The 26,865-nt window shown below is 37.5% G+C and overlaps 1 protein-coding gene across 1 annotated transcript in view; it reads left to right on the plus strand.

Moving 5' to 3' along the window:
• LOC116647135 (fibrous sheath-interacting protein 2-like) overlaps nucleotides 1–26,865 on the plus strand; it is a 69,917-nt gene that overhangs the window by 34,943 nt on the left and 8,109 nt on the right. The window contains exons 16-20 of the mRNA XM_032428275.1: nucleotides 325–9,214; nucleotides 10,355–19,707; nucleotides 22,457–22,954; nucleotides 23,979–24,079; nucleotides 25,168–25,214. Coding sequence (XP_032284166.1) covers nucleotides 325–9,214; nucleotides 10,355–19,707; nucleotides 22,457–22,954; nucleotides 23,979–24,079; nucleotides 25,168–25,214 — 18,889 coding nt within the window. The remainder of the gene's footprint in view (nucleotides 1–324; nucleotides 9,215–10,354; nucleotides 19,708–22,456; nucleotides 22,955–23,978; nucleotides 24,080–25,167; nucleotides 25,215–26,865) is intronic.

Genomic DNA, 26,865 nt, shown 5'->3' on the forward strand with positions numbered 1-26,865 from the left:
TTCTATGAGTCTAGACACCCTCTTGGCTATTTTTTAAACCAGGAAGCCATTTATGCTCAGCAATAAATGCTGAAAATCAATGTTCCTAGGGATTTTGAATCAAATGGAATCGTATTCAAAGAACAGATCACAGCCACAGAGAATAAACCAATTTGAAATTAATCTCTTATTCTAAGTAGAGCCTTTCCTATGTTCTCTCTATACACCATGGCTGGATTCTAGCTATGCATTGTTTGATACAAGGAATTAAAGGTTAGCCCCTGTCCCTACAATAGAGTAAATTCATATGTGATTTCCCTTGTGTGCTGCTTACCTCCTTTCCAGGTAACTTCAGAAGAACTGAACAGTATAGTTCATAATATAATGACCTGGGTTGTGGCTGCAGTGACCAGTATATTATATCCAGCCATCACAAAATACGAAGAAAGGTTGCAAAATATTATATACCCGATGCCTGATGACTCTACCCTCTCTTCAAATAGCGCAAGTTGCTGTAGCACATGCAGTGAAATGCTTCTATATGAAACAGGTATTCAGGCAGAGACATTTCTGGCAGAGGCCTGTGCGGACACAGATGACAGGTCAATAGGGCAACCAGCGGCACCCGTAAAACCATCTTCTGCCCACAAAGAAAGAACAGTTACGGGAAAAACACATCACAGGAAAGGACAACCTAAAACCTCTGAACCTAAATATAATAAGACCGCTGAATCCCCCAAACTTAAAACCTGTAAACCCGACAGTCACCTTTTTGCACCGATTGAAACAGGCACAAAGAAATCTGAAGATGCTACCACTAAAACAGATGCCTTAGAACATCCACCATCTTCTGATGAAAAAGCAAAAGTCGTAAAGGAGATGCAGGAGTTAAAGAATGTTTTTGATAACTTTAAATATCACCTAAAAGAGGAATCTGAGTTGATTTTAGAAAATATTTTTCATGAAATGATGTCTGAATTAACCAAGACCATCCCCACTCTTGCTTCTGTTACAGCCAAAACTTTGGTTGATCAAACTGACACTGACAAAGGAGACTTGCTCTCCAATGTCAATATCTCCTCAGCAGCTGCTGAAATTATGGAAAATGTGCTTGAGAAGCTACAGTCTGCAGTTGAGAAAAAATGTATTGAGGTATTTGCACAAGAAAATTTGTCAGTTCACTTTAAATCAGACTTAACATCCAGTGGGGAACATTTCATTTCACCAGAAGAAAAAACGTCAAAAGCTTCACCACCTTATACTATGGAGAACATGAGTGGTATTGCAGAGGATATGGTTCATATGATTTTAGAGAAGCTGACATCTCTTGCATCTTCTAAGCAAAATGAACTTGCTCATCTTGAAATCACGACTGAACCTGCTTATCAGCAACACAGGAAAGATCCAACATATGCATTCCTTCAAAGAGCCAGCAAAAGTAAATCCAGTGCTGAACCTGATGCAGCCAATTTGATTAGCAAAGAAGACATAAAAAATTTAGTGTCAAATATTTTTTCCCAATCCTCTCTGGTTGGTTATATAGAGGAAGCAATCAACACTATACTAAGTTATATACAAATTGAACTTAATAATGAGAGACTCATTGCATCTGAGGAAACAGTGATCATCCTTCATCTACTTGATGATGTCTTGGCTCAGTTACATCAGAAACCAGCAAAAACAGATGTCCAAAAGAGAAGACTCCCAAGACTGAGTAGTCCTTCTGGCACTGAAGAAGAGCACAGACTCACCAGCACCAGCGTAGCTAATGATCCTAGACATGGATGCCTCTTTCCACCCATTAATGTTCCTGGCATGGTCCTTTATTCTGAAGATGAAAATAAAGAAATAGACAAGATTGTAGAAAATGTACTGATTTCATCTATCAAAGATGAAAAAGCAAAATTACAAGAACAGGCTCCTGATCACTGGTTAACAAGGGAAAATGCTGATTTAAAGTACAAAAGAAATATGAACTTATCTACAAAGCCTGCTTATCAAGACGAAGTAGCATTTCATGATTGGGGATTAAAGACTGACCTTCCAGCTTTTAATAATAAGGACCTTTTTAAGGGCAAGCCATGTTTGAATAAAGACCTTTTGATTTTCAGCCAAGATGAAAAGCATCAAATACAAAAAGCTTCAGAAGATATAATTACAAGTATTTTAGCACAGATGCTCCAAGACCTATCTTCTGGGCTCTCTGGTCACTCAGGGTATAAAAATGATAAGGAAGCTTCACTTCTTACATCAGGAAGCCCACAAGATCTGTCCAATCAAGAATGGATGAACCAGATGTTCTCTGCGTCAGAAATCCAAATAGTAGCTCAAGAAATTGTAGATGCTGTATTAAAAATACTTCACATAGCTTATAGTCACATTATCAGACATTCTTCATCAGTACCTCAAACTTCTCTAGATAATGCTGACGTACCAAATAAAGAGCCATTAGAAATATGGCTTGAGAGTAACAGGAAGGTGAAATTTTTATCTGTACTTGACATAGACCCTACAAAACATCCCTGGTTAGAAACTGAAGAAACTGAATCAACACCTGAACCTGTAGTTCACATTAATGATAGGATCACTTACACAGTTTTTAAGAAGCTGAACTCATTTATTTGTCCAAAATTGCAAAACTGCTTTAAACTAGAAAGCCATGCTGACCATTCAAAACCTGCACCTGACAAGAAATCTTCATTTCAATCTCACCTTAGTACTTACACAACTAAAGTGGTAAAAATTGTTTTGGATGCTATCCGGAAAGAACTCAAGTACAATAAGAAAAATCTAAATCTTGGGAAGTGTGGCCCTCCCAAAGACTTTATAGATACAGGAGTTTTTGCTGACAATGAAAAGGAATTAGACTTTGTTGTCACAAAGCTAAATAATGACATTATGACAAGTTCGTTAGCAACTTGCATTTGTGAATTGTTAAGTGGAAATACAGATAAAAGCAATGTTCTCCCTTCAGATAAGCTAAGGTCTAAAATCTCATATGAAACTGCTGAGATTGATCAACAACACCTTGTGCCTTCTCAGTGCCCTCATATGCAAGAGGAAGTCCACAAATGTACCAGACTGCAAGTGTTAGGTAGAATTGGGGATACCTTATATGACATGTTACACAAGCTCATAGGAGACCGTCCATGTTCTCCCCTATCTGATGAACAAAATAGAGAGTGGACCAATGAGAATTTGAGAACAACCACTGCATTGCAGTCTAATATTCAGCTCATTTCTTATACAATTCTAGAAGATATCATTAGAAAATTATGTAGTGCTGAGATGGATCAGATTTTCACAAATTCAGAATTTAAGGCTATCTCAGATTATATTGATACTGACAGCCTATCACTTGCTTTGCTTATTGAGGAAATGGGCATATGCTCTGACATAATCTCCAGCATGTTGTTCAGCGTGATCCAGCCAGGTAGTCAAGAGGTGACTAACAACAAGGGAAAGACAACTGCCCCCAAAACAGGAACCACAAAAGAAGAGCACCCAAATAAACTGGAAGTCATGGCTTCTGATATCTTTGAAATGGTTTTTGCTAAATTGAAAGGGTTTGCCAAAAGAAATTTAGAAACTCTGGGCACTATAATCAATGGAAATAAAAAGAGCAACAAGAGGTCCTGGGAAAGTGAAAGTATCAACATTTGCACAAACACACATGAAAAACAACTGCAGTCTGCTTTATACATGCATGCAAAGAAAGTATCAAGTACTATTTTGAAGGCTATTCAAACAGAATTAAATGTGAGCTTGCCAGATTTGGAAACAGGCATAACCAAGCCACTACAGGAGAAAGAAATGCTTAAGAATCTAGTCGATTTAATTTTAGGGCCTCCTCATATATTTAACGAAACTGAACCAGAAGAGCAAGGCATTGAAAATTACAGATACAGGCCAACCTATGGAAATTTTCTTCCAGGAGGGGCTGACCCAGAGTCCTATCTAGAAGAGCCTGCAGATACAGAGAAAGAAAGTGCTGGAGAGGGAAGACCACCAGAAGAAACTAAATCAGAATCTCTTAAGCAATGGGAACTAGAAAGAACATTTAAAGAATTTGAAGTAGAACTCAAAGAACCAGAAAAGTCCCCAGTTGTGCCCATTATAAGAAAGATTTTGAATGAAATTTTTCAGAATGACTTAATTGATCAATTAAATGTGCTTACTCTCTCCCAGTCCCCTTTATGTGACATTCCTCATCCTGGTGATAAGCCAGTTGCTCACAGATCAATTCAATCTATGGATAAAATAATGAATCCTTTAGTGTCTGAGGCAGATGTAACCGTTGTTGCAGATAATGTTGTTAGAACCATACTTCAAAAACTTTATTCTGCTGTCATGACGGATAGAAATGCAAGTGAAAATAGATCTAACATTATCACCTGTCCAGCAAATATCTCTTTTCCTGAACACGCCAGTGGAGAAGAGGCCTCTCTTCAGTGTACCATCCTGGACAGAAATCCATGCACACTTCAGTCCACATTTAGTAGTGGTAAAATGACCAAAATGAATGTAGTTGAAGATATTATACAGTCAGTATTAACAAATTTAGAAACATTTGCTACTTCCAAAGTAAAAACTCTCTTTTGTCCTCACATCAGTTTCACAATTCCAATGGCTTTGCCTCTACAAGAGGATGAGACTGCTTTCAGCCAACCATGGCTATCAATCAAAGATTCATATTCTGGTGGTCAGTTTTCCTATTGCTCAGTGGATCATAACAAGTCAGGAAAGACCACCTCAATATGTCAACTGACTGCCTGTAAATTAAATTCATATGCAACAGAAGTGGCTAGACAAATTTTACAAGGAATCAAACATATGTTAGATAAGGAAATGAAAAGTCCATTCTTAATCCATAATATTGTGGTTTCCCACAGTATCCCAAGCCAGGCTGCTAACACAGTGTTAAGTATTCTGTCTACTAAAGGCAAATATGAAAAAAACCTGTTTGACAGAGAAATTGATCCAGGTCAGCCAGAAGCTATTGTTGAAAAGCTGTTCAATAAAAGTGACTATCGAAAAAAACTTCAATTTCAAATACTTGATACCATCGAAGGCATCTTAAGTGACATCTGTGAGAAAACACTAGACGAGAATAATCTCCTACTTGCTGCATCCACTCTTAACAAGTGTAACATAAGTGGGAAACATTTAGAAGCAAACTCTGAAACAAACCCCAAGTGTGCACATAAAGCTATTCCAATGCTTTTAGTTCCTAAGTCGTGTGTCACAGTGATTTCCAATGATATGGTGGATATTGTTCTTCAAAATCTAACTTCTGCTATCATGCTTGGCATAAATGCAAAGGATTCTATTTCTCTGAAATTGCCCCTGACATTTTCTGATGCATTTCCCAAAGCAGAGCATCAACCATCTCCTGTTACAGACTCAATGAATGAGGGGAGAAAGGAGATAATTACATTTGCAAGAAAGGGAAGAGATGTACAGCTGAAATCAGTTTATTCTGATGATAATCAGACAACTGTACTTAAAAAACAAGATGCCAAGAAGTCTGCTTCCAACCCATGTGAGGAAAATGTTCACTTTATTACTAAAGCCATTTTGAATAGATTAAAATCTTTTGCCACAGAAAGAATAGATTTGATACTTACTCTTGATACTAAGACTACAGAAAAAACATATGTTGGCCCAGAATTTACAAGTTGTAAACAAAACAACAGTGTATTTCTTGAAGCAAACCAAACGCCATCGGATGTGAATATCCTAGAAATCTCAACAGTTAGAACCGTTCTCAGTCAAGAGGTCACAGATTACACATTTGCTAATTACAGGGGAAAACATGGACCTGCAATTAATATATCACAAGCTAGTCTTAGGGAATATGCTGACATAATTGCCAATACCATTTTGATGCTTATAAAAAATGACATAGATTCAGAAATCCAAAAGATGTATTCGTATCCAAACAATACTTCATTCCAAGAAAACATAATTGTGAGTGAAACTGTCAACAACATCTTAAAGAGTTTACATGATAAAATATCTTTGAAGGCAAGTAGGTTTTACTCACAGCAGAATCCCAGCCTGTTTACACAACTAGCTGTACAAAATGAAATATTGCCAGGTCAAAGGAAGATGGAAGACAACTCTGAACTGTCTCTTTCTTCAAAATACTCATATCAAAACCAAATTATATCAGAAGCAGAAAACCTGAGAAGGGTTTTGGAAGAAATATTTAGAAATGGAGACTTTAGACAGGAAAAAACAACTGCCTTGTTAAGGGCGGTTAAGGAAATTTTAAAGAAGGTATATCAGAGGGTAATGGAAGACATAGACCACTGGCCTCCATTTAATGAACCCCCCCACTCTACATCTGATTCTAAAATGAAAACAGCAGCAGCTTGGAAAAAAACCTTGCAGTCACATATAAGCAGTGTTGCAAATGACATAGTTGAAAGTGTTTTCAGAAAAATGTTCTCAATAGTCATGACATCCTTATATGAAAAGAATGAGACCAGGGGAGAATTGGAAGCATCTGGCCGTGATGAATTACCGGTGACCCCATCAAGCTTTCGGGAATCAAAACAAGCAGAACGAAGTGTGCCCCCTGAACCTGTGATACTGCGAGCTTATCCTTACACAGGCAGTATCAGTGTCACTTCATTGGAAAACACCTTACTGCAATTTTCTCCATTGCGAGTGGGCGAAGAATTGGTCCAAAAGGTTCTCCAAAAGATTACGAATTTTGTTTTGCTGAATCTAGAAGAGAATTTGTCCCTGAAAGATCAGTCTGATGGAATGCAGTCTCTGAGGCCATGCAGTTCTAATGCTAGTTCCAAAGGCAGCCCTAATGTAAGTTTTAAAACAGACTTCAAAGCAAAATCAGAAGTTATCTCTTTGCCTAAATTCGGAACAAAACCACAGCTAGGACCTAGTGGTGCTAAAGCCAAAAGTACGTCCAAGTTAAGTCCTAGAGAGAAGACTTTCAGAGGCAGTCAGTCCAGTACTGCCATTGGTCTGCCATACCTGCTATCCACAGGGGATGCCGAAAACTCCTTGGTGAGAACAAAACTCCCCACTGCAGAACTAAAAATGTATGCCAAGGATATAGTAAGCAATATTCTGGAAACAATTGTGAATGAATTTCAAAAGGTGAGGCAAAACAGACTAATGGTAAATGTAAACACTTTAACTTCTGATCAAATCATGACAGCAAGTAAAATAGTTAACGCAGTTTTGCAAGGATTATATGCTACAAAGAATGACAATTTGGCCGACCAGATAAAAGGCTCATACTCACATGATCTCAAACTTTCACAGAGGAATTTTAAGACAATCTCTCTTGCAAATCCAGAAGTCCGTTTCTCTTTGGAGAATGTTTCTTCCCAGCTAGAGAAAATCGTCCCTAAAGAAGGTATTTTTAGTCAAATGTTTGATAAATGGCAAATGGAATCAAATGACATGGAAAATGAAAAATATAAGCTATTGATGATAGCTGAGACTGTTTTGAATGAAATTTCAATGAAAACAAAGGAATTAGAACAATCTGTTTCACTTTTAAATTTGTCACCTCTTGAGGCTTGTGAAAGCAGGTACCATAACTTTAAAAGAGCTGCTTCTGGAGCTGAGGGTTCCCAAGCACAAATTAATATATTTGGTCAGGAAATTGTTAAAAAGCTATTAGAAAAATTAGAGGTGTACTTCATGACTCAGAAGTTCAAAACAGATGGTAAAGAAATGCTAGAAAGCAAGAAAGAAACTACTGCTAGAAGTCAATGTGGCTCCTTAAGAACAAACAACCTCAACAATGTACCAATCTATAACGCAAAGCTGAAAGACAAAATACACGGGGGCTCTAGCCACCAAATTGCTCAAGAGATCATGGAAGGGGTTCTGAACACCTTAGAATCATTTGTAGACCTACAATTTAAACATATCTCTACATACGCTTTTTCTGAAATTGTGAAAATACCTATTGAAAACTTTTTTGCTGTCCAACAGAAGCCATTCATGAAAACAATATTGCCCAAGCTACAACCACTGAATAAGTTTCCTAATGGATCTAAATCAAGTAGTACGATTTCCCAGGAGAACATGCACAATACCCTTCGACAGCTTCACTCGTTCCATTCAGAACTGCTTACTTACGCTGCTAATACTGTCAATTACATGCTTGGTATACTTAAGAACAAGTTAGACAAAGGAAAATGCCAAATGGAACCATCTTCAATAAGCATATTTGAAAAAAACATTGTGGCAAGTCAGATTATCAGCACACTGATGGACCAGTGTACTCACTTCTATGAGTCGATGATCAAAAGCCATCCAAAGGAAAATCTGCTCCAACTAGCTGAAAATGCCTGCACTGCCAATTGGCCCAGATTTGCAACTGGGACAGGAATGTTCACTTCAAAGTCAAAGGGAGTTAGCTGCAGGGATGATCTTCCACAAATCCCTGGCTTATTTTTTTATTCAGAGGAAGATAGTAAAGTAAAGGAGAAGGCTTCATCAAATCTACCTTCATGTGTCAAATACTCTGCAGGAGATACCCTTAAAACCACAGAGCCGTTGGAAGGGCTCGAATCAGAACTTAAACTGTTGTATTCTAGAAGTGAAGCCCAAGGCCTTAGCCATTTTGATCAAGCCGTGAAAGGAAACAGCTCTCTCCCATTACAAAAACCACTTCAGAAATCCGGGGACTCTGTGCAAGCAGCACCAGAGCACCCCATGTCCTTCATAGAAATGGAAGAAGGTGAAAATCCAAAAGTTCTTCACTATGAGCTCCCCAAGCCAGTTATTAAGCCAAACCAAATACAGACAACCGTTTCTCCACTCAAAATAGGTATAGCTGCAGAAAATATTGTCAATACCATGCTGTTGAGTTATGGCCTTCCAAGCCAAACCCCATATACTAATGAAAGTATGGAAACAATGAAGCCATTTTTTGTATCAAAGGAAGGGCCTTTGTCTGTGATGTCTGAAGAACAAAAGGATGAGAAAAGTTTGCTTAAAATATGGGAAAAAAGAATCAGCTCTAAAACCAAAGAAGAAAACCAAAGCCTTGCAGCAAGTGGAAAAGATTTCACTTTACTGGAAAAGTGGAAAGATAAGTACCCAAAGTTAAAGAAACCAGAACCTCCTGAAGAGGCTGAAGTCACTGCTTTTGCAGATCAGGAACTGGGACCACATGAAATCCACCTAGTAGCAAGATATGTTACTACAGCTGTGGTCACACATTTCAAGAACTTTGAAACCAGAGGTGAGTGAGGGATGACTTATAAAGAGTTGGCATCATTTTAGAGAAAAAAACTCAATGAGTTTTGGCACTCTCACATCCAAGAAGCTGTATTCATTACTTCTCTGAAAATAGCCTTGGATTTGGGGTGGCTGATTAACTATGTGCTTTTAAACTGGTCAGTATGCTAAAAGAAAAAAATGTTGAGCACATTTACCTAATTGTTATTTGAAGGAGTATTGTTCAGTTTTTGCTATCAACAGATGAAATTAAATGGGCATAATTTAAAGTGAGATATTTTGGGTGGGCATGAGTTATGACTATGACATGATGAAACCAGTTGTCTTGCTTGGGACATACAACTGCTCTAAAGGCAATTCCCAAATTGAAGTTCAAAGAGGGTTTTCTTTTTCATGTGCTTTTTAAAAAAAATGACTTCTTAAAGTATAGTCAGACTTCATACATAGTTGACTGTAATGATCCAACTTCTTTTTGAGATATACAGTTAAAGTCTTTGCAGTTATTGATGATAGAGTTTATAAGAACAATGGCATTAAATTTCTTGTTCTGTTCATATTCCAGTGTTCTGACTTAAGTTCTTTTTAAGTACAGTACTCCAAACCCATGTTTACAAATAGGATATCTGCACTCCCTTTCTATGAATGCTTACATGCATATATTGGGTTGAACCATATGAAATAACCATTTTGTGTGTCAAAACTGTCAAACATCAGTAGTTTCATCCAGTTCAATTTACTGTATACTATATAGTCCCAAACTAGATAATTAGATAAACAGCTGAAAATATTTTCAAGAATTATATGAGGTCTGTAGTCATCACTGGAATCACTCTAGGGCTTTGCAACCAAAGCTAAAAATCATTTCTCTGCCCTAGGATTTCCAGCTTTTAATTCCTTATACAAGGAAGAAACGAGCAGTTAGAGATCTGAATTCTATTAGGCTATTTTCTTAACTTCATGGCCGAAGTAAGGTTCCACAGGTGGGAAATAGAGATTTGAAGACAACTCAGGTCCGAAATTTCTTGACTAGGTTTTTCTATTTCTTGAGTTAGGTAAAATTCATGTATAAAATATTGCTAGTATTTTGAATGCTCAACATTTTCCCTTAATGCATGTTAAAAATAGTAATGTTTTCTGTTTTAAGGTCCTCTTGATGAAAAAGTATTTGTTTCCACACCGTTAAGGAAAAAATATAAATCAAAACAGCCTCTAAGAAGCATTAACTATGATACTTCACTTTATCAATTTTGTGAACATCTCACTGAATTGGTTATTTCCTATATAATGTCAAGCATTTGTGATTGTACTGAAGATGGTGGAACAAAACAGAAATCACTGGAAAACCAAGATGCAGCTTTTAGCAAGTTTATTTTAATTCATTCACAAGTATTTGTAAGTCGGTCAGTTTCTATCAGAGGACTTGCTTTAAGCATTTCTGAAATCATTATTCGAATCCTTTTTAATAGCGACATTTTAAAGGTAGACATTACACAAGAAATGGTTTCTGAGAAAACAAAATATATTTACTGCCCAAGAGTAGCTGTGGCTGACTTCGATGATCTCTTTCAGGATCTCTTAATAGGAGTGATCCATGTTCTGTCCAAGGAAATAGGAATAAAGCATCAGCCTGACAGGAGAGGAAGAAACAAACCACTCTCCAGGCTTAAAAGTCATAGTTTGCCCATTCGCAACAAAACCAAAACTATGAAAAGACAGACAGGCTCCAGAGGTTGGAAATCACCTATTCACCGAATTAATCAACTAGTACAGAAAAATAAACTAAATTCTCTGGCATGCAAATTAGGCACTCTGGTTGGTAGCCTAAAAACTCATGAATCCAAAGAAGTAGTCAATAAAATTTCTAATATTGTTTTCAATTTGGTTTTGCCAGATGAATGTCCAAACTGGAATATGGATTCTGGTAAAATACCACGAAAAAGGTTCCTATCTTCAAATAACCAGCAAAGTCATAGAATACCTAGAAATAACCCAGGGCTCTCCCCAAAATCAGTTTTGCTTCTGAACATTGTATGTGAGAAATTTATTAAAACACTTTTGGAAGAATGTATAGCCAACAACCTCCTTACAGATGGTGCTGTTTCTGGTGAAATACCAGCAGAAGGCCAACTGCCCAACATACTTCAAAACATAGAGAATTATTGCAGGGGAACAATGGACCGTGGCTCACCATTTGAAGAAAATAACATGTCAGCCCTTTTGGAAAATCTGGCAGAAATAGAGCAAGAATCTTTGCTTAGTATTACTTCCCATACCTTGGTAAAATCCTTAATGGAAAAACTGTCCTGTGGTATAAACCGACCTCCCAGAAGTCCACTTTTTGCAAACAAGCATTTAATGTATAGAAGAAGACAAAGACTCCCTGGTTTCCCAAAAAGAGAAAGGCCAAAATTAAAAGAATCAAGACAGGGTAAATGCTCTGCAAGATTCATGAATTATGACAGCAAGCCTTTGAGAGAACCACTGAATAATCTCACTGTAACTCATTCCAAAATACAAGCCCCATTTGGTAAGCAGTTTTCAGGAAAATTCCCTCCTCTACCTCCTCTTCGAAGACCAGGTAAAAAGGAAGAGAATGCAACAGCTATTCTTAACATGCAATATCCAGGAGGCATGAACACAGGAGTTTACTCTGCCACATTTCTGGAGGAAATAATTGCAGACATTTTCCTTAATCTCTCCACCTCTTTGCGGGGCAAAAATGTAAACATCACTGAAGCTCAGCTCAATGAGATAAATATATTAGATGTCAACTCTGTGGTGAATGAGTTTAACAATGCTCGAGTCACTGTTTTACGAGATGTTGAAGAAAGGGTATGTTTTCCACCAATTGATAAAGAAACTGTTAGGAAGATTGTTGACTCAGTTAATAGTGCTGTTTCATGGGAATATGCATTACAAGTTACTGGTGGCAGTCATCTGACACATGCTACCACCTCAATAGCAGAACAGATAACTAACGGCATATTGAGAGAGAGTGCAGACTACCAACTCCCACCGTGCTTTGTAGGAAAGCTCAGGCCTAATTCATATTACCCTCTTAAAGCTGAAAATATACTGCGGAAACTTCAAAACAACCTGAGAGAACTTAATTACCAAGGTCAACATTCAATGGGCTATACTACCATGTTATCACACTCATTTTTAGAAGATGTCATCAGGAAGTTATTATCTCAGCTCATTTCTCCACCCTGCAAGCCTTCGTGCTTGGGAAAGAAGTATTTATTGACTTCAGATTTTAATGAGGTATCCACCTGTATAATAAATAAGATTTTGTCAGCCATTTCAAAGCATAAGATTTGGCTCACTAAATATGATTGTCAACATCTATATACAGAAAAAAGCCTTCAAAATATGGTGGAGTCTGTTTATAATAATGTTTTAGAGATGTCTGACTCTCTTGTGTCAGTCCAGAAAAGTATAGTAAGCCAAAGCCCAATTATGATTGACCGAATGGCCAGTCTCATTATTCAAGAGATTATTGAAAATCATCTTCAACCCTTTTTGTGTGGAGAGGGCTTACCTTGTTCAATGACTTCACCAGATGAAATATCAGATATGGTTAAAGAGGTTCTCAGTGAGGTCACAGGGTCACATAGACCCCAGAAGCCATCATCACTAGGTATGGACTTTTATCCTAATGCATTTGTAGAAGATATTGTTGCCCGGCTATTATCAAAGGTCTTCAATCCAATATATAACACTGAATGTGAACTGGATAAAATGACCCAAAAAATAGTAAACTCAATAAATAACCATTTTAACAAAGCTAAAATCTGCATTCTTCGTGATGACCAAGAGCAGTCTTTCCCCACTGTAGATCTAGACACTGTGGATGAACTCGTCAGTTCAGTTTATGAGAATGTTCTGCAACAGCATGGACTAACCACTGAGGTTGATAATGAAGAACTCAAAGACAGTGATATTTTTGCAGAAAATGTTACCAATTTAATTGTAGCCGCTATTTCTGATTATCTTTTTCACCCACTGTTTTCTGGGGACTTGTCGTCTTCCTCCTATGCTACTTTAACAGCAGAGAACATTATTCAGAACATCTTTAGTGGCAGCAGTGAATCTACCAAACCAAGCCAGCATTTATCTCCATATAACACCTTGCTGCCATACACACTTTTAGAAGACATAATTAGAGTGCTGTTATCTAGAATCTTTCCTTCTACATATAACATGGTTCCATACAGCAAAACTCCAAAAGGTAGATCAGGAATTAATTGTGATGAAATCTCTTCAAAGCTAATCAGTGATATTAGGATGAAAATTTCCCAACATGAAATTCGATTTTCAAAAGATGAAGAAGAAACCAAATCTATTTATTCAGAGGATGATGTTCAGCATCTCGTTGATTCTGTACTTAGAAATATGTTGCAAAACTCTGGGTCTCAAGAAGCAGTTGAGCACAATATTACAAGCAGTAACAATGTTCTTATTGATAGAATAGCAGGTTTTATCATTAAAAATATCTGTCAACAGCATCTCCATCCATTTGTGTATGGAAAGTCATTACTTCCTCCATCATATACATACTTTGATGATGTGAGAAGGCAGCATTTTTTTGCTGGTGTTTACTCCTCAGCCTTTTTGGAAGATGTAATCTCTGGGGTTTTAAGCAAAATATTCCACAGGGTGTTAGGTATTGTGCAAACAAACTCATTAAGAGATTCAGGAAAAGAACTGTTGGAAACAGCTGAAAAACTCATATATTTGATAACGGAAGAATTCTCAAAAGCTCAAGTTAGCATCCTAGAAAATGCTAAGGAACAATTATGTTTGCCACCAGTGCATACAGAAGTAGTGATCGAAATTATTGACACGGCATATAGCAAAGTTTTACAAGAATATGAACTGGAACCTGGTAAAGACTTTCTCAATGATACAAAAACATTGGCTGAAAGGGTAACTAAAATTATCCTGGCTGAAGTTTTTGATTTCCAAATTCATCCAGATTTCATAGCAAAGCTGCCTTTTAAATCATATTCAAGACTCCATGCTGATGCTTTGATAAAGAGAGTTCATTATGCTATTAGTAAATCAAGACTCCAGAGACAGACTTATACACCATATACCACCATATTATCACATACACATTTGGAAAAAATCGTCACTCAGGTTTTATCTCAGATAAATCCATTGAACTGCAGTGCAGAAGACCCAGACATTTTGCAGTCAGACTTCCACAACACAGTTGTGAGGCTGATTGATGAGATCATGTCAATAATTTCTAAACATGCAATATGCATTATTAAACATGGAAATGAAAAACAAAATGCGATTTCAGAGAAAGATATCCAGGCTATGGTTGATGCCATTTATGCTGATATTTCTCATTCAAATCTATACCAGTCTCTTACAAAAGATAAAAAAGGCAAAAGTAATATACCTATTACGAAAATAGCAAGTTATATAATAAAAGAAATATTTAACCATCATCTTGAGTCATTTTTATCTGCAGATAAAACTCTTCCTTCAGGTACAGTGGGTCAAACTTATCAACAGAGAGCAACAGATTCTCAACAAAGAGAATTGTTGTTTATTGTGAATTCAGCTGTCTTTTTAGAGGATGTAATTTCTGATCTTTTATGCAGAATCCTTTATGTATTCTCACATAATGTCTTGGCTGCCGAAAACCCATGTAAAGCAAAAACCAATGTAACTAACATTGTTACAACATTAGTAAAATCAATTGTGCTGGAATTCACCACATCAGAAATTTTAGTTGCAGATCACTTGGATGAAAATCTGTATTTTTCAGAAGGATATAAAGAAATAGTCAAAAAAACTGTCAGCCTAATTTATGAAAAACTATTAGATGATTATAAATCTCTGATTCATATTTATAGAGCTATACAAAGTGATGCTGTCAGTTTTGGGCAAAAAATATGTTATTTGCTATTAGGAGAAATTTATGATTATCAAGTGGAGTCATTAGTTTTGGGAGAATTATCAGCTTCTTCCTATTCCTCCCTCCAAGATGAAAACATCATCAGAAATGTGCTTGACAGCATCAACGATGACAGCCATGTCTTGCCATCATGCATCACTGTATTGCCGCGTTCCCTTTTAGAAGATATTACTTACAAGCTTCTAGCACATATATTCCCTTCATCTGAGACTGAAACTGAACTCAATGAGAAAGAGGTGCCACCAGATTATGAGTTTGTGAATGCAGCTTCAAAACTGACAGATGAAATTATAACAGAAATTTCTGAACATGAAATTAGACTTGCCACAGCAGGGGAGCACGTGGAAAGTATGCAATTAGAGGCAAGTGAGAACTTTGTTAACTCCATATGTAATGGTATTATGAAAAAACTTAAATTAGAAAATGAAACAAAGAGTGATACATACAAAAAGGGAGGCTCGTTCCTCAGGAAAATAGCTGGTTTCATTATGAAAGAAATTGTGGACCACCATCTGCAGCCATTTTTACATGATGAAGAATCACCTCCCTGTGACTTACCCAAAAATGACCATATCATTGAACTCTTGAATCCTGATAAAGAAAAAATACTCACAGGCTTCCCACAGGCTTTTGTGTATTCTGCTACATTTTTGGAAGATGTCATAATTGACCTTGTTCGCAAATTTTATACTCTCCCAAGTATTGCTGAAAACCCTAAGAACAAAGAGACATCAGAAAAAGACCCCATGGGCATGGCTATAAAATTTGCAAATGCCCTGGTAGGAGAATTTAGGAAAAGTAAAATTAAAGTCCTAGCAAATTCCGGAGAAATGTTTTCTTTTCCACCAATAGATAAAGAGACAGTCAATAACATATCTGATTCTGTGTATGATGAAGTCATAGAAATGTATGGATCTAACAATGTTCAGAAAGATGATAGAAGTAACATTGTTATAGAGATGATAGCTGCTTTAGCCAAAAAGGCAATCTCTGCTTTCAAGATTCAACCACTTTTTTCAGGAGACTGGTCTTCCACCTTCTTTTCATTTCTAAATGTGGAGAACATCATCCAAAGAGTTCAACACCTACCATATAATACCTTTACAAAAATAAATAAAAGCTTGAAGGAGAACCCAGTTTCTTCACTAGAACAATTACCTACACTTACTCCTCTAACCTCAGGCCTGAAAGACATAATGGACACTTTGGAAATAGGTAGAGGAGCACTTCATGGAAAAGAGAATTTCAAAAAGGAGAAGACATTTATGAAGACAGGCAGCATCCAGGAGCCGATATGTACCGCTCTAAATAGCATTGTGAAGGGCGAATTAACTACCCTAGCATCAGGTTTAGTTGGAGGTGTGGCAGATAAAAAGAAAGGGGATGAAAAGAAAAAGGAAAGGTCAATTGGAAAAGAGAATGAGAAGGCATCAAAAGTTACTTCTCCAACAACTACTGTAGAAAGTGAAGATACTCGGGGACCAGATTTGAGTATGGCACCTAAAAAGAATGAAAGCAAGAAGAAAGACACTTTGGGTATAAAAGAGGAAAAAGGGCAAGATGATGAGGTATACCAACATCTTTCATCAGCTACTGATGATACAAAAAACAAGAAGGTTGTCCTGGAACCAGATTTAAAAATAGATAAAAAGAAGAGTGACAAGAAAAGAGGGAGTTCATTAGAAAAAGACAATAGACCTTCTGAATTACCATCTCTGAAATCCAAAGTGAGAAATAGAAAGATCCAAGAGAAGAGGAGAGATTCTCCAGCTTATGGAGTTACAGATGACAAAAAGACCTTGCATCTTAAACGTGTCCAAAATTTCACTGAAAGCATTCACAGAAATGTTTTATTATTGTCTCCTTTCCAAGAACCAGTAGATGATTCAAAATCCCCAAATCCCCTAGGTGATAAAGCGGTATATGTAACTCAAGCAGATGGCAAGGGTTTTGCCCAGCCTGACTCAACAAATCCAGCTAAACACAATGCTCTTGCAAAAGAGGAAGAGAATAAAAAAAGTAAAGATAAAGAGATTAAAAGTAAACCTAGTAAACCAGACAATCCACCAGAAAATAACCGTGGGATTTTTCCTGCTAACTTTTTAGAAGATGTTCTCTCGGAAATAGTAAACAAATTGGTTTTTGATTCCTCACTGGGTACAGATGATGCATGTCAAAATGTAACCAAAAATGTAAATCAGACTGAGCTCTATGACACAGCTATGAAACTGATTGATTCCCTGTTAAAGGAGTTTTCAGATGCTCAAATTAAAGTATTGAACCTAGGTCAGGGAAGTCAGTTCCTCCCATGTACAGATAAAGTTTCATCAGTTCACAATGTACCTCTCAGGCAAAAAGAACCATCTGTGAATAAAGCACCTCGAGAGAAAAAAACGGCAGCTGCAACTAAGATGGATTCTTTAGATGAGGCACCTTCTATGGCTAACATACCATCAAGCAATAAAATGTTGGTCAACAAGATTGTCCACTCCTCTATATGCAATATTTTGCAGGAATATAGATCTCAAGACTCCATTTATAAAGACATAAATAGTAATGGTGAAAATTTAGCAAGAAAGCTAGCTAATGCAGTGATAGAAGAAATTTTTCAGCATCAGCTAAACTTGCTACTTTATGATGAGGTGCCGGCTGCAGCATGTTTGCCTCTAGAATCTAAGGAGGTTATGAAAAAGGTCCATAAGGTAGTCCAAACAGCCTGCAAAGAATGTCAAACATCATCGCCATATACCATAATGCTACCTTATGAATTTTTAGAAAGTATAATTTCTTTTCTTTTATCAAAAATTTTCTCAACAGTAGCCAATGCTAAAACAGAAATATCCGAAGATAATTTGCATGCAGAACTGGATTTCCTTCAAATGAAGTTAGTAAGTACAATTATGACGGAGATCTCCAAAGATAAAGATATGATTGTACAGTATGTAGAATCCTTACATCCTAATGATGATGAAATTATTCAATTAGTGGCTCAGACTATTTATAATAATCTCTTGCCACAATTTGGATCTCAAGAGCGCATACAAAATTGTGTCAGCAGTGGTTGCAAAATCCTTTCAGAAACCATAGTTAATTTAGTTGTACAGGAAGTGGCTGGCAACCAGTTGCAGAACTATTTTTCTGGAGAGCTAACGTCACATCAGTGTACAGAAGTTGACAGTGTTATTGAAAGTATCCTTAAAGATGTCATCCAAACCACTGAAGTTCCCCAGCCTCAGCCGTCACGGGCTTACAAACTGCCTTTTTACATAATAGAAGAAATTGCTGTGAATTTTTTGTCAAAGCTTTTATCTATGTTTCCAAAAGTGGATAAGAAACAAAACAATTCTCTAAACGCTGAAATGCAAACAATAATCTCAAAAATCCTAAATTCATTCCAAGAATATCTCTCTAAAAGTCGAATTATAGTAGTGCCACAGGCCAAAGAATCACCCACTGTATCTTTAGCAGACAGTACAACTATTGAAAAAGTAGTTACTTCTGTTTATAACAGTGTTTTAAGGCGCTCTGGCTCCCATATTTCAGTGTATAAAGATTTAATGGGTAAGAGCAATGTCCTTTCTGATATAATAGGATTTTTAATGGTGAAGGAAATTTCCAATTCAGAACTTCATCCTCAAGTAGAAGAAGAAGCATCAAGTTCAGAGTTAGTTCTGGAAGCTGTCAAAATTATGGAAAAAGTGGTTAAGATCATTGATGACCTTAAGTCAGAGAAAAAGCCTTCAACCAAAAAAGAGACTGTGTTAGATGCTAGATTTTTAGAGGAAATGCTGGCCTTGTTCTTGGCTAAACTAGTAAAGTTGCCAAGTGCCTCAAGCAGAGATGTGAAAAACTTATCAAAGTCTGAGGTAAATAAAATTGCATCTCAATTGACAAAATCTGTGACAGCTGAAATTTCCAGAAATAACATTAGTGTTGTAGCTGATAAACCTGAAGAAACATTTTTAAGTCCAGAAAGTACAGAAATTATTTCTCAGATCGTCGATTCTGTTTATAATCAGGTACTACAACAATCTGGAACTCATGAAGAACTTTATTATGACATGAAAGGTACAAACAATGTCTTCCCTAAAGAGGTAGCTTCTTTACTCATCAGTAAAATTTCCAATTGTCCATTAGAAACAATTAGCCCAAAAGATTCACAGGCTGATCTCTTTGGCGATTTGGATCTTAGTCGAATTGTTGAAAAGGTGCATGAGCATGCTGTTAAAAGAGGGCCTGAGCTAGAGCAAAAAGAATTAGGTCAAGATTTAAGTGAAGAGGAACTTCCAATTAAAATAATTCCTCACCTTGGGAAACAACCAATCAATATCGATCCAGACATTGTGGCAGATCACCTAGGAGTCATTTCTATAAAAACACAACCTCTTGAGAAACTGCAGTTGGAGTGTTTAACTAGAACCGGATGCAGCATCAAGGAACTGAGAAGACTGTCAATGAGTGGGAGGAGTCACTCAATAGGCATACCTGATGCAGGAAAGCAAAAGCGAGAAAGACGCATCTCATTGGATGAGGTGGGACGACTGAATGTAAAACCATTAGAGGTAAGTGCTAAACGCAATGGTGAAAAGAAATGAGTAGTTACTGAGACCTGGTTGTCCTGTGATTTCCTTCCTCGGGGAGGTCTATGGGAATGCATTTATAAAATATGGTCAATTTCCTCTTGCCCAGCACAGTAGAATTGGGACACTATGATTCAGCCACTTCTCTGCTTTCCTGGGACTCACCCATCAGCAGTGTGGCTCAGTGTAAAAGTGGCAGGCTATTTTCCATTAGCCAGTCAGACTAAACTGCCATTTCTTGAAGAATGGAATACAGGGAAATACCCTTACCAGCAAACAGGACTGAATGGAACTGTAGTCCTCATTTGGCAACCCGAAAGAAATGCAATTTTTATAGTCCCCACAGTTCTTTTTAATGGATATACATTATCATAGTATTATATGGGTCCAAAAGGGCCAGTTAGAATAACAGGTCAACCTGTTAAAGATTGAAATCCTCAAACTTAAGGCTCCACAGTAGTATTGTTTTTACTTAGCAACATTCATCAACAAACATCAGACTGCAAGCTCTTTAGAGTTCATTTGCTTCTTCTTATTTCACTTCCATTACATAATACTCTCCCAGTTCCCTATACTCTTACATACTCAGGAGGGACCCAGTTTCTTTCCTAGTCTACCCTTGTTCTAGACCCAGCTGTCTTCATACTTCTATTTTTATGAACTAGTTTTTCTACAGTCTTATATTTGGGCTTTAAATATACTTTAAAGGGGCTTGAAATGCCAAAACACTGTCCTTGGTACAACATAACAATTGAAAAAGTAGTTCTGTTTACAGATCTTAGGGCACTAGGACATAGGGATGGTCTTTCCGAGAGATGGAGTTACACTAATCCAGCCCCACATTCTCACATAATACCAAAGTCCATCTGCATAAATGAGCCTCCTGCAAGGATGATGGTGTGCACTCACACTCAGTATATAGTCTGTGATTTACAAACTGAGCAAAGTTCTATAGAACCAGCCTGCTTGGAGCACAAGCCTAGGAGCGTGTTTTCCTTAGCATTATTTTCCAGCCCACTGAACTAAGTCTCAGAGCTGGTGAATACATTACGGATCTTTTTTTTTTTTTAGTCTCAAATACTGAGATTGTCGTAGGCACTGATGGAGTCTCCTTGGTCCTTAGTTTCTTGGACCAGTTGAAGGTCCTTTCCAGTTCTAAAATGTCCTTTTCTCTCTATAGAACATTACCTCTAAGTGATTACCTCTGAATCACCTGTCAGTTTTGGCTACCTGCTTTCTTCTTTTACATCCTTTATCAGTACTTTAACTATCTCTTTATAGCCCACAGAAAGTTGGAAGAGAATAGCTAATCCAAAGAAACTACTGCTGCTACTCGTAAGGGAAGCAAAAGCTATCTCAGGGAAAGCAAACGGACTTAGCTAGCTCAGTTAAGACAGATGCTTTGCAGCTAGGTGGACGGTGGTGCTGACCATCCCCAACACGGGCATGGAGGTTTCAGAAAGAACGGGAGATCAGTTTAAGGAACGCAGGCAACTCCCAGGCTAGTCCTCAGTCAGGAATCCATAAGCAGTGCTTCATTTGCTATTCTGAGGTACCAAAGCTTCCCAACACACCAGACAAACGCCTCTCAAAGATTCCTACAGTTACACATCCTGGAGCCATAGCGATGACTCTGAGCTTTTGAACCACTATTTCCCTCCCCCAGCACAGATCATCAAGACTGATCATGTTTCAGTTTCTTACAGGAGTTCTTCTTTCATTTTGTTTTGCACAAAAGATACTACTGTAAAGGCAGCATTTATCTGAAACTCTGGGTTGCAGTTTTACAGAGATCTAAGAATGATAACCCAAATTAATGTAAAGGTTCTGTGGCATCATCAAAGGCTACAGAAATGAAAAAGTCATTTATGACTGTCTTTTCCTTGATCTGTCTTTACCATTGCAAAATGGAAAGTAACATTTGACCAGGGAGGTGAGGAGGAATGAAAAGTTACTCTCTAAAGCTCCCTTTGGAAAATATGTTCAAGGGTTAGAATGTGGAGGGTGAAAAGTGAACATGCGAAGTCTTTCACAATCATGTTTTAAAATCCAGGTCAGCCAATACCTTGTCTTTTGTTCATGAAAATATATACATTTAGATTGCTCTTATGATTGGTTCTCTCACTAAGAAGTTTAGAAAAACATGTCCTAAGTCTGTCACAGAACTTTCCAGGTAAATGATGAAAACAGAATGTAATTACAGTATTTGTGCATTTTGCATTTCTTGGCAAGTAAAAAGTAAAATTTGAAGCAAAAACAAAACTTACTAGGGTTCCCTTCTTTGGACTGGATAACATTATTCTTTTTTTTTAAGATTTTTTATTTTTTATTAGAGAGAGAGTACAAGCAGGGGGAGGGGCAGGCAGAGGGAGAGGGAGAAGCAGGCTCCCTGCTCAGCAGGGAGCCCGATGCGGGGCTCGATCCCAGGACCCCGGGATCATGACCTGAGCCGAAGGCAGACACTTAACCATCTGAGCCACCCAGGCGGCCCAAGGATAACATTATTCTTGAATGCAAAAAAAGGATTACTGAAATGAGCAAATATTGCTTATGATTTTTATTTATTTCTTCTTTTAAATATATCACATATTATTACTCTACCAGTAAGTGGCATTTGAGGATAATTTTACTAAATTGAAACTGAAAACCATGTGAAAATTGCTTTATTACTATAGAACCATAGGAAAAATGACTGAGGCAATAGTTTTTAATATTTTCTCTTCAATTCCAGACTGCTAGTAGGAATTCATTTCAGAACTTAATAAAGCCTGACATCACCAAAGTGGAGCTTTTAAAAGATGTCCACAGCAAAAAAGATCTTATCATTCGTTTGGTAACTCATGATATTAATCAAGAAGTTTCAGAAAATAAAGTGGAAGAGGGCTTAACTTCTGATGAAGATGAAGTTGTTTTACAAGACATTGAGAAAGAAGAACTTCCAGAAGGCCCTTTGGAAGATCAAGTAAAAGAAAACATAAAGCCCATTATAAGCACAGTGGCTTTTCCCAAGCCACTGAAGAGCAAGAGAAATCTGAAAAAATTTTTGTCACTAGGAAAATGTTGTCATTGCAAATCCACTGAAACTACAGCAAATACTGAAGCATCACCAAATCAATGGACAGAATCTGAGGAGACACAACGAAGAATTGTTTTTAATTCTGATACGACTACCTCCAAATCCTCGACTGGCACAGATTCTTCCTTTTGGGAGAGAAAGACACAACTAAGTGTAAGTGACAAATGGGACTCTCAGTGACCGGGTTTCTATAGAAAAGGTACAGAGTTTCACAAACTTAGTCCAAGTAATTTACATTGGGTAGGAAGAAGAGGGCAAAAACTGAATCCGGGCAGTCTCTCCCAACTTTGATGATATTTACAACTACAGGGAAATGACTAACAGATGAAGTCAGAAGCCTCAATTGAAGAAAAATAGATCATGGAAAATGTCCTAGGTTAGTCAGAAGGACAAGAAAAACAGAAAAAGGAAACCAGTTAGGAGAAAAGCAGTCTAATTATTTAAAATCATATATTTAATTTTTCTTTATACTCTGACCTATAAATAGTCACTGGAAGTTTTGTTTGCAGAAACTCCATGCCAGTGGGCAGGACCAGAAAATGGGCTGGAGGGGAGTAAAAAGATTCATGCAAATTCGGCCTATCTGGGTTTGAATTCTGGCTTTGCCACTTAGTAGCTATGTGACCTTTGGGCAAGCTACTCTCAAAAATTCCTTACCCAACTTGTTGAAACGTAGCAAGTTACTCAAAGTATGTTGAATATTCCTCAGTCCATAAGCCCCACTATCACTCTGACACACAGCTCCTGTCCCTGGTTCTGTATCATTCTGGTGACTGATCACTTATCATCCTCTTGGGTTAGCCCTACCAAAAAAAAAAAAAAAATTGCACTGTACATGCATTTGGAAGATACACATGATTTAGGATTTCCTGGTGAGACAATCCCCCTGGATTATCCATTTGCAATGATTTCCAGGTTAACCCAGAAACTACAAGAAAACACAGAGATACAACTCTGGCCAATTCAGAGGCTCACCAGGACAAAATAGCCTCAACACAAACTCACATTTGTTTATTAGGATCTATTTATTAGGAAGCCATGTGAGATTTTAGGGGCAAACACAGTGTGCCTGATCAGAATGCTGGCTACATAGATAACTAAGGAAACATTATAGTGTATTTTACTTAATTTATTACAAAATCTCCTTTTTATAATTACCTGACTTGTACTTTTCCAGAGAGAAGAAAGGAAAGCTAGTACTGAACCGGCATATTACTTCTTACATAGAATTATGAGTTCATCCTCATACAATGAAGAGGATCTGCCTTCATTTTCTAGGTACAGTCAATTAAAGCAATATGAGTTGGCTAAGAAAATAGAAATCCAAAATGAAAATTACATTAATGCGAAGCACGGGCCCCTCAAGTAAACATGTGAGAAAGCCAGTGTCTCTCCCCTCAAATTCCCCTCACTCCTTCCCCTCGTTCTCCTCTGTGGTTACTTCCTGGGCCTCCCCTTTCCATGTTCTCTCCTATTTCTATTTATCTGGTCTCTACTTCCTTCTTTCTAGTATAGTGGTCTAGTATAGTTAGATTAAGTCTTTAATGTGTTAGATTCTGGAACCTAAGAGGCCCTGGGTCAACAGTAGTTCCTGCACTAAGGGCTTCCTACTTAGTTTCCTTATGTACCTAAACACTCAACAGTGTGGCACTGACTGTCACAGGGATCCCCAAAATGGAGGGGTTATGTAAGTTGGAGCATTCAGGGAAGAATTCTCAAAAGCAGTGGAGTTTGAGTTGGGCCTTGAAGGATGGATGAGCTTTAGACAAGACCATCCAAATTGGGGAAGACTGTAAGAGAAAGGATGGACTCTGCAGTATTTATAGGAGACAAAGAGGAATAAAGTACACTGTAGACTTGAAGTCTGATTAACACTTTTTCTAGAATAGCCTAAACGTGCCTAAAATTGTTCCAGTGTTTATAAGAATATTCACAAACTGGGAAGCGTAGCATTTTGTATCATGGGAAAACTAGGGTATAAGGAGAAAAATCTACCTGATTGTAACTATATTCTTTTCTACTTGGCACTATGAAATTAAGGTGTCTTTTTGACCTGATGCCGTTTTAGGACACCTACCCCTGGCCCACCATTGATCCTTTCTCCCTTCAAGATTGTTGTAACAGATCTAAGTAGTAAAGCAGGTGACTCTCAATTATTTGTGTCACCGGAGAAGATGAGAGGGCATATATAAAACCAAATAAAAGTCAATGTAGCAGTCATTTTCACTTGATTTGAGAACTCAGAGACATACCATTCTAGATTTACTTCTATATGAGTAATGATTTTGACATTGTTCTTTTACTTAACCAGTATTCCTTCATGTATTAAATACATAGTAAATAAAATGTCTTTTACCTTTTTTTAGTGATGATGATGATCGTCCCTCATATCCAAGTGCCAAAATAACAGAAGGTTGGATTGATTTTTTTTCTTAGATACTATTTAAAGGAGACTTTGTTCTTTGCATTGATAAAATTTCCTCTTATGAAACATGAAATTAACACTAAGTTTTCTAATAGGTTGACCTACTTTGGGGGAATAGTTAACATGAGCCAATGAGTTTGCTTTTTCTGAATCACCAAAATTTCATTAGTATAAAGTACATGAAGTACAAAATTTTTGGTATAAAGTACATGGTGTGATATTATGGGTTTAAAATTGCCATGCTTCTGTAGGAAATATCCAGAAAATATGGGTTTATCGCATCTAAATGTGGACTGGAGCTCATGCTGCGAGGATTTAATCTCTCTTTAAGAGTATATCCTTCCTTTGTAGGACTAGCTTAGCCCCAGTAAAATATATTTAAAAAGCTTTTATTTTTTTAAGATTTTACTTATTTATTTTTGAGAGAGAGCACTAGCATGGGGAGAGGCAGAGGGAAAGGGAGAAGCAGACTCCCTGCTGAGCAGGGAGCCTGCCCTGGGGCTCAGTCCCAGAACCCTGGGATCATGACCTGAGCCAAAGGCAGACCCTTAACAAACTAAGCCACTCAGGTGCCCCCAAAAGCTTTTAAAGCTAAAAATTAAACCTAAATTTATTTATGTTAGAATCTGGCTAGGGTAGACTCCACTTTATCTTTTGTGTCTGTTAGAACTGACTCATTAAAATATTTACAACTTGAGTTTTTAGTCCCCTATTCTTTTATTTTTTTTTTCTGAGTACAATGTACTTCACAATACAAATTTAAAGAATTTTTAAAGCATGAAATAATATACAGTTTTCAAATATTTATTTTCCCACGTGATGTGGCCATCTCCCAGGTTTTTTTTTTAATTTTTTTATTGTTATGTTAATCACCATACATCATTAGTTTTTGATGTAGTGTTCCATGATTCATTGTTTGTGCATAACACCCAGTGCTCCATGCAGAACGTGCCCTCTTTAATACCCATCACCAGGCTAACCCATTCTCCCACCCCCCTCCCCTCTAGAACCCTCAGTTTGTTTTTCAGAGTCCATCGTCTCTCATGGTTCGTCTCCCCCTCCCGTTTCCCCCCCTTCATTCTTCCCCTCCGGCTATCGCCTTCTTCTTTTTTTTTTCTTAACATATAATGTATTATTTGTTTCAGACGTACAGATCTGTGAGTGCTGTGAATTGTGCAAGACTGTTGAATCCCAGGGTTTTTTTTTAAAGATTTTATTTATTTGAGAAAGAGAGCATGAGAAGGGGGAGGGGCAGGGGGAGAGGGAGACACAAACTCCCCACTGAGCGGGGAGCCCGATGCGGGGCTGGATCCCAGGACCCTGGGATCATGACCTGAGCCAAAGGCCGAAGGTGGACGCTCAACGGACTGAGCCACCCAGGCGCCCTGGTCCCTTATTCTTTTAAACTGCAAAGGATCAATGGGTTCTCACAGTGGCAGCACTGGCCTAAAGTTGGGACTGTAATGTTTACTATAAAGGTGGCCTTGAAATACAAACTGCAGGACTGGAGTTGACCTTGATTATTTCAAGCCTGCAACCCACTCAAAAGGTTACTCAAGAAAGCTATCCTCTCCATTTGTAAGTGGAAACATTTATTAAAAGATGAACCATAGAGTATTGTTAAGTTTGCCAGAATTCC

This window comes from Phoca vitulina, unplaced genomic scaffold, assembly GCF_004348235.1.
Source record: "Phoca vitulina isolate PV1807 unplaced genomic scaffold, GSC_HSeal_1.0 scaffold39, whole genome shotgun sequence".
NCBI classification, from domain to species: domain Eukaryota; kingdom Metazoa; phylum Chordata; class Mammalia; order Carnivora; family Phocidae; genus Phoca; species Phoca vitulina.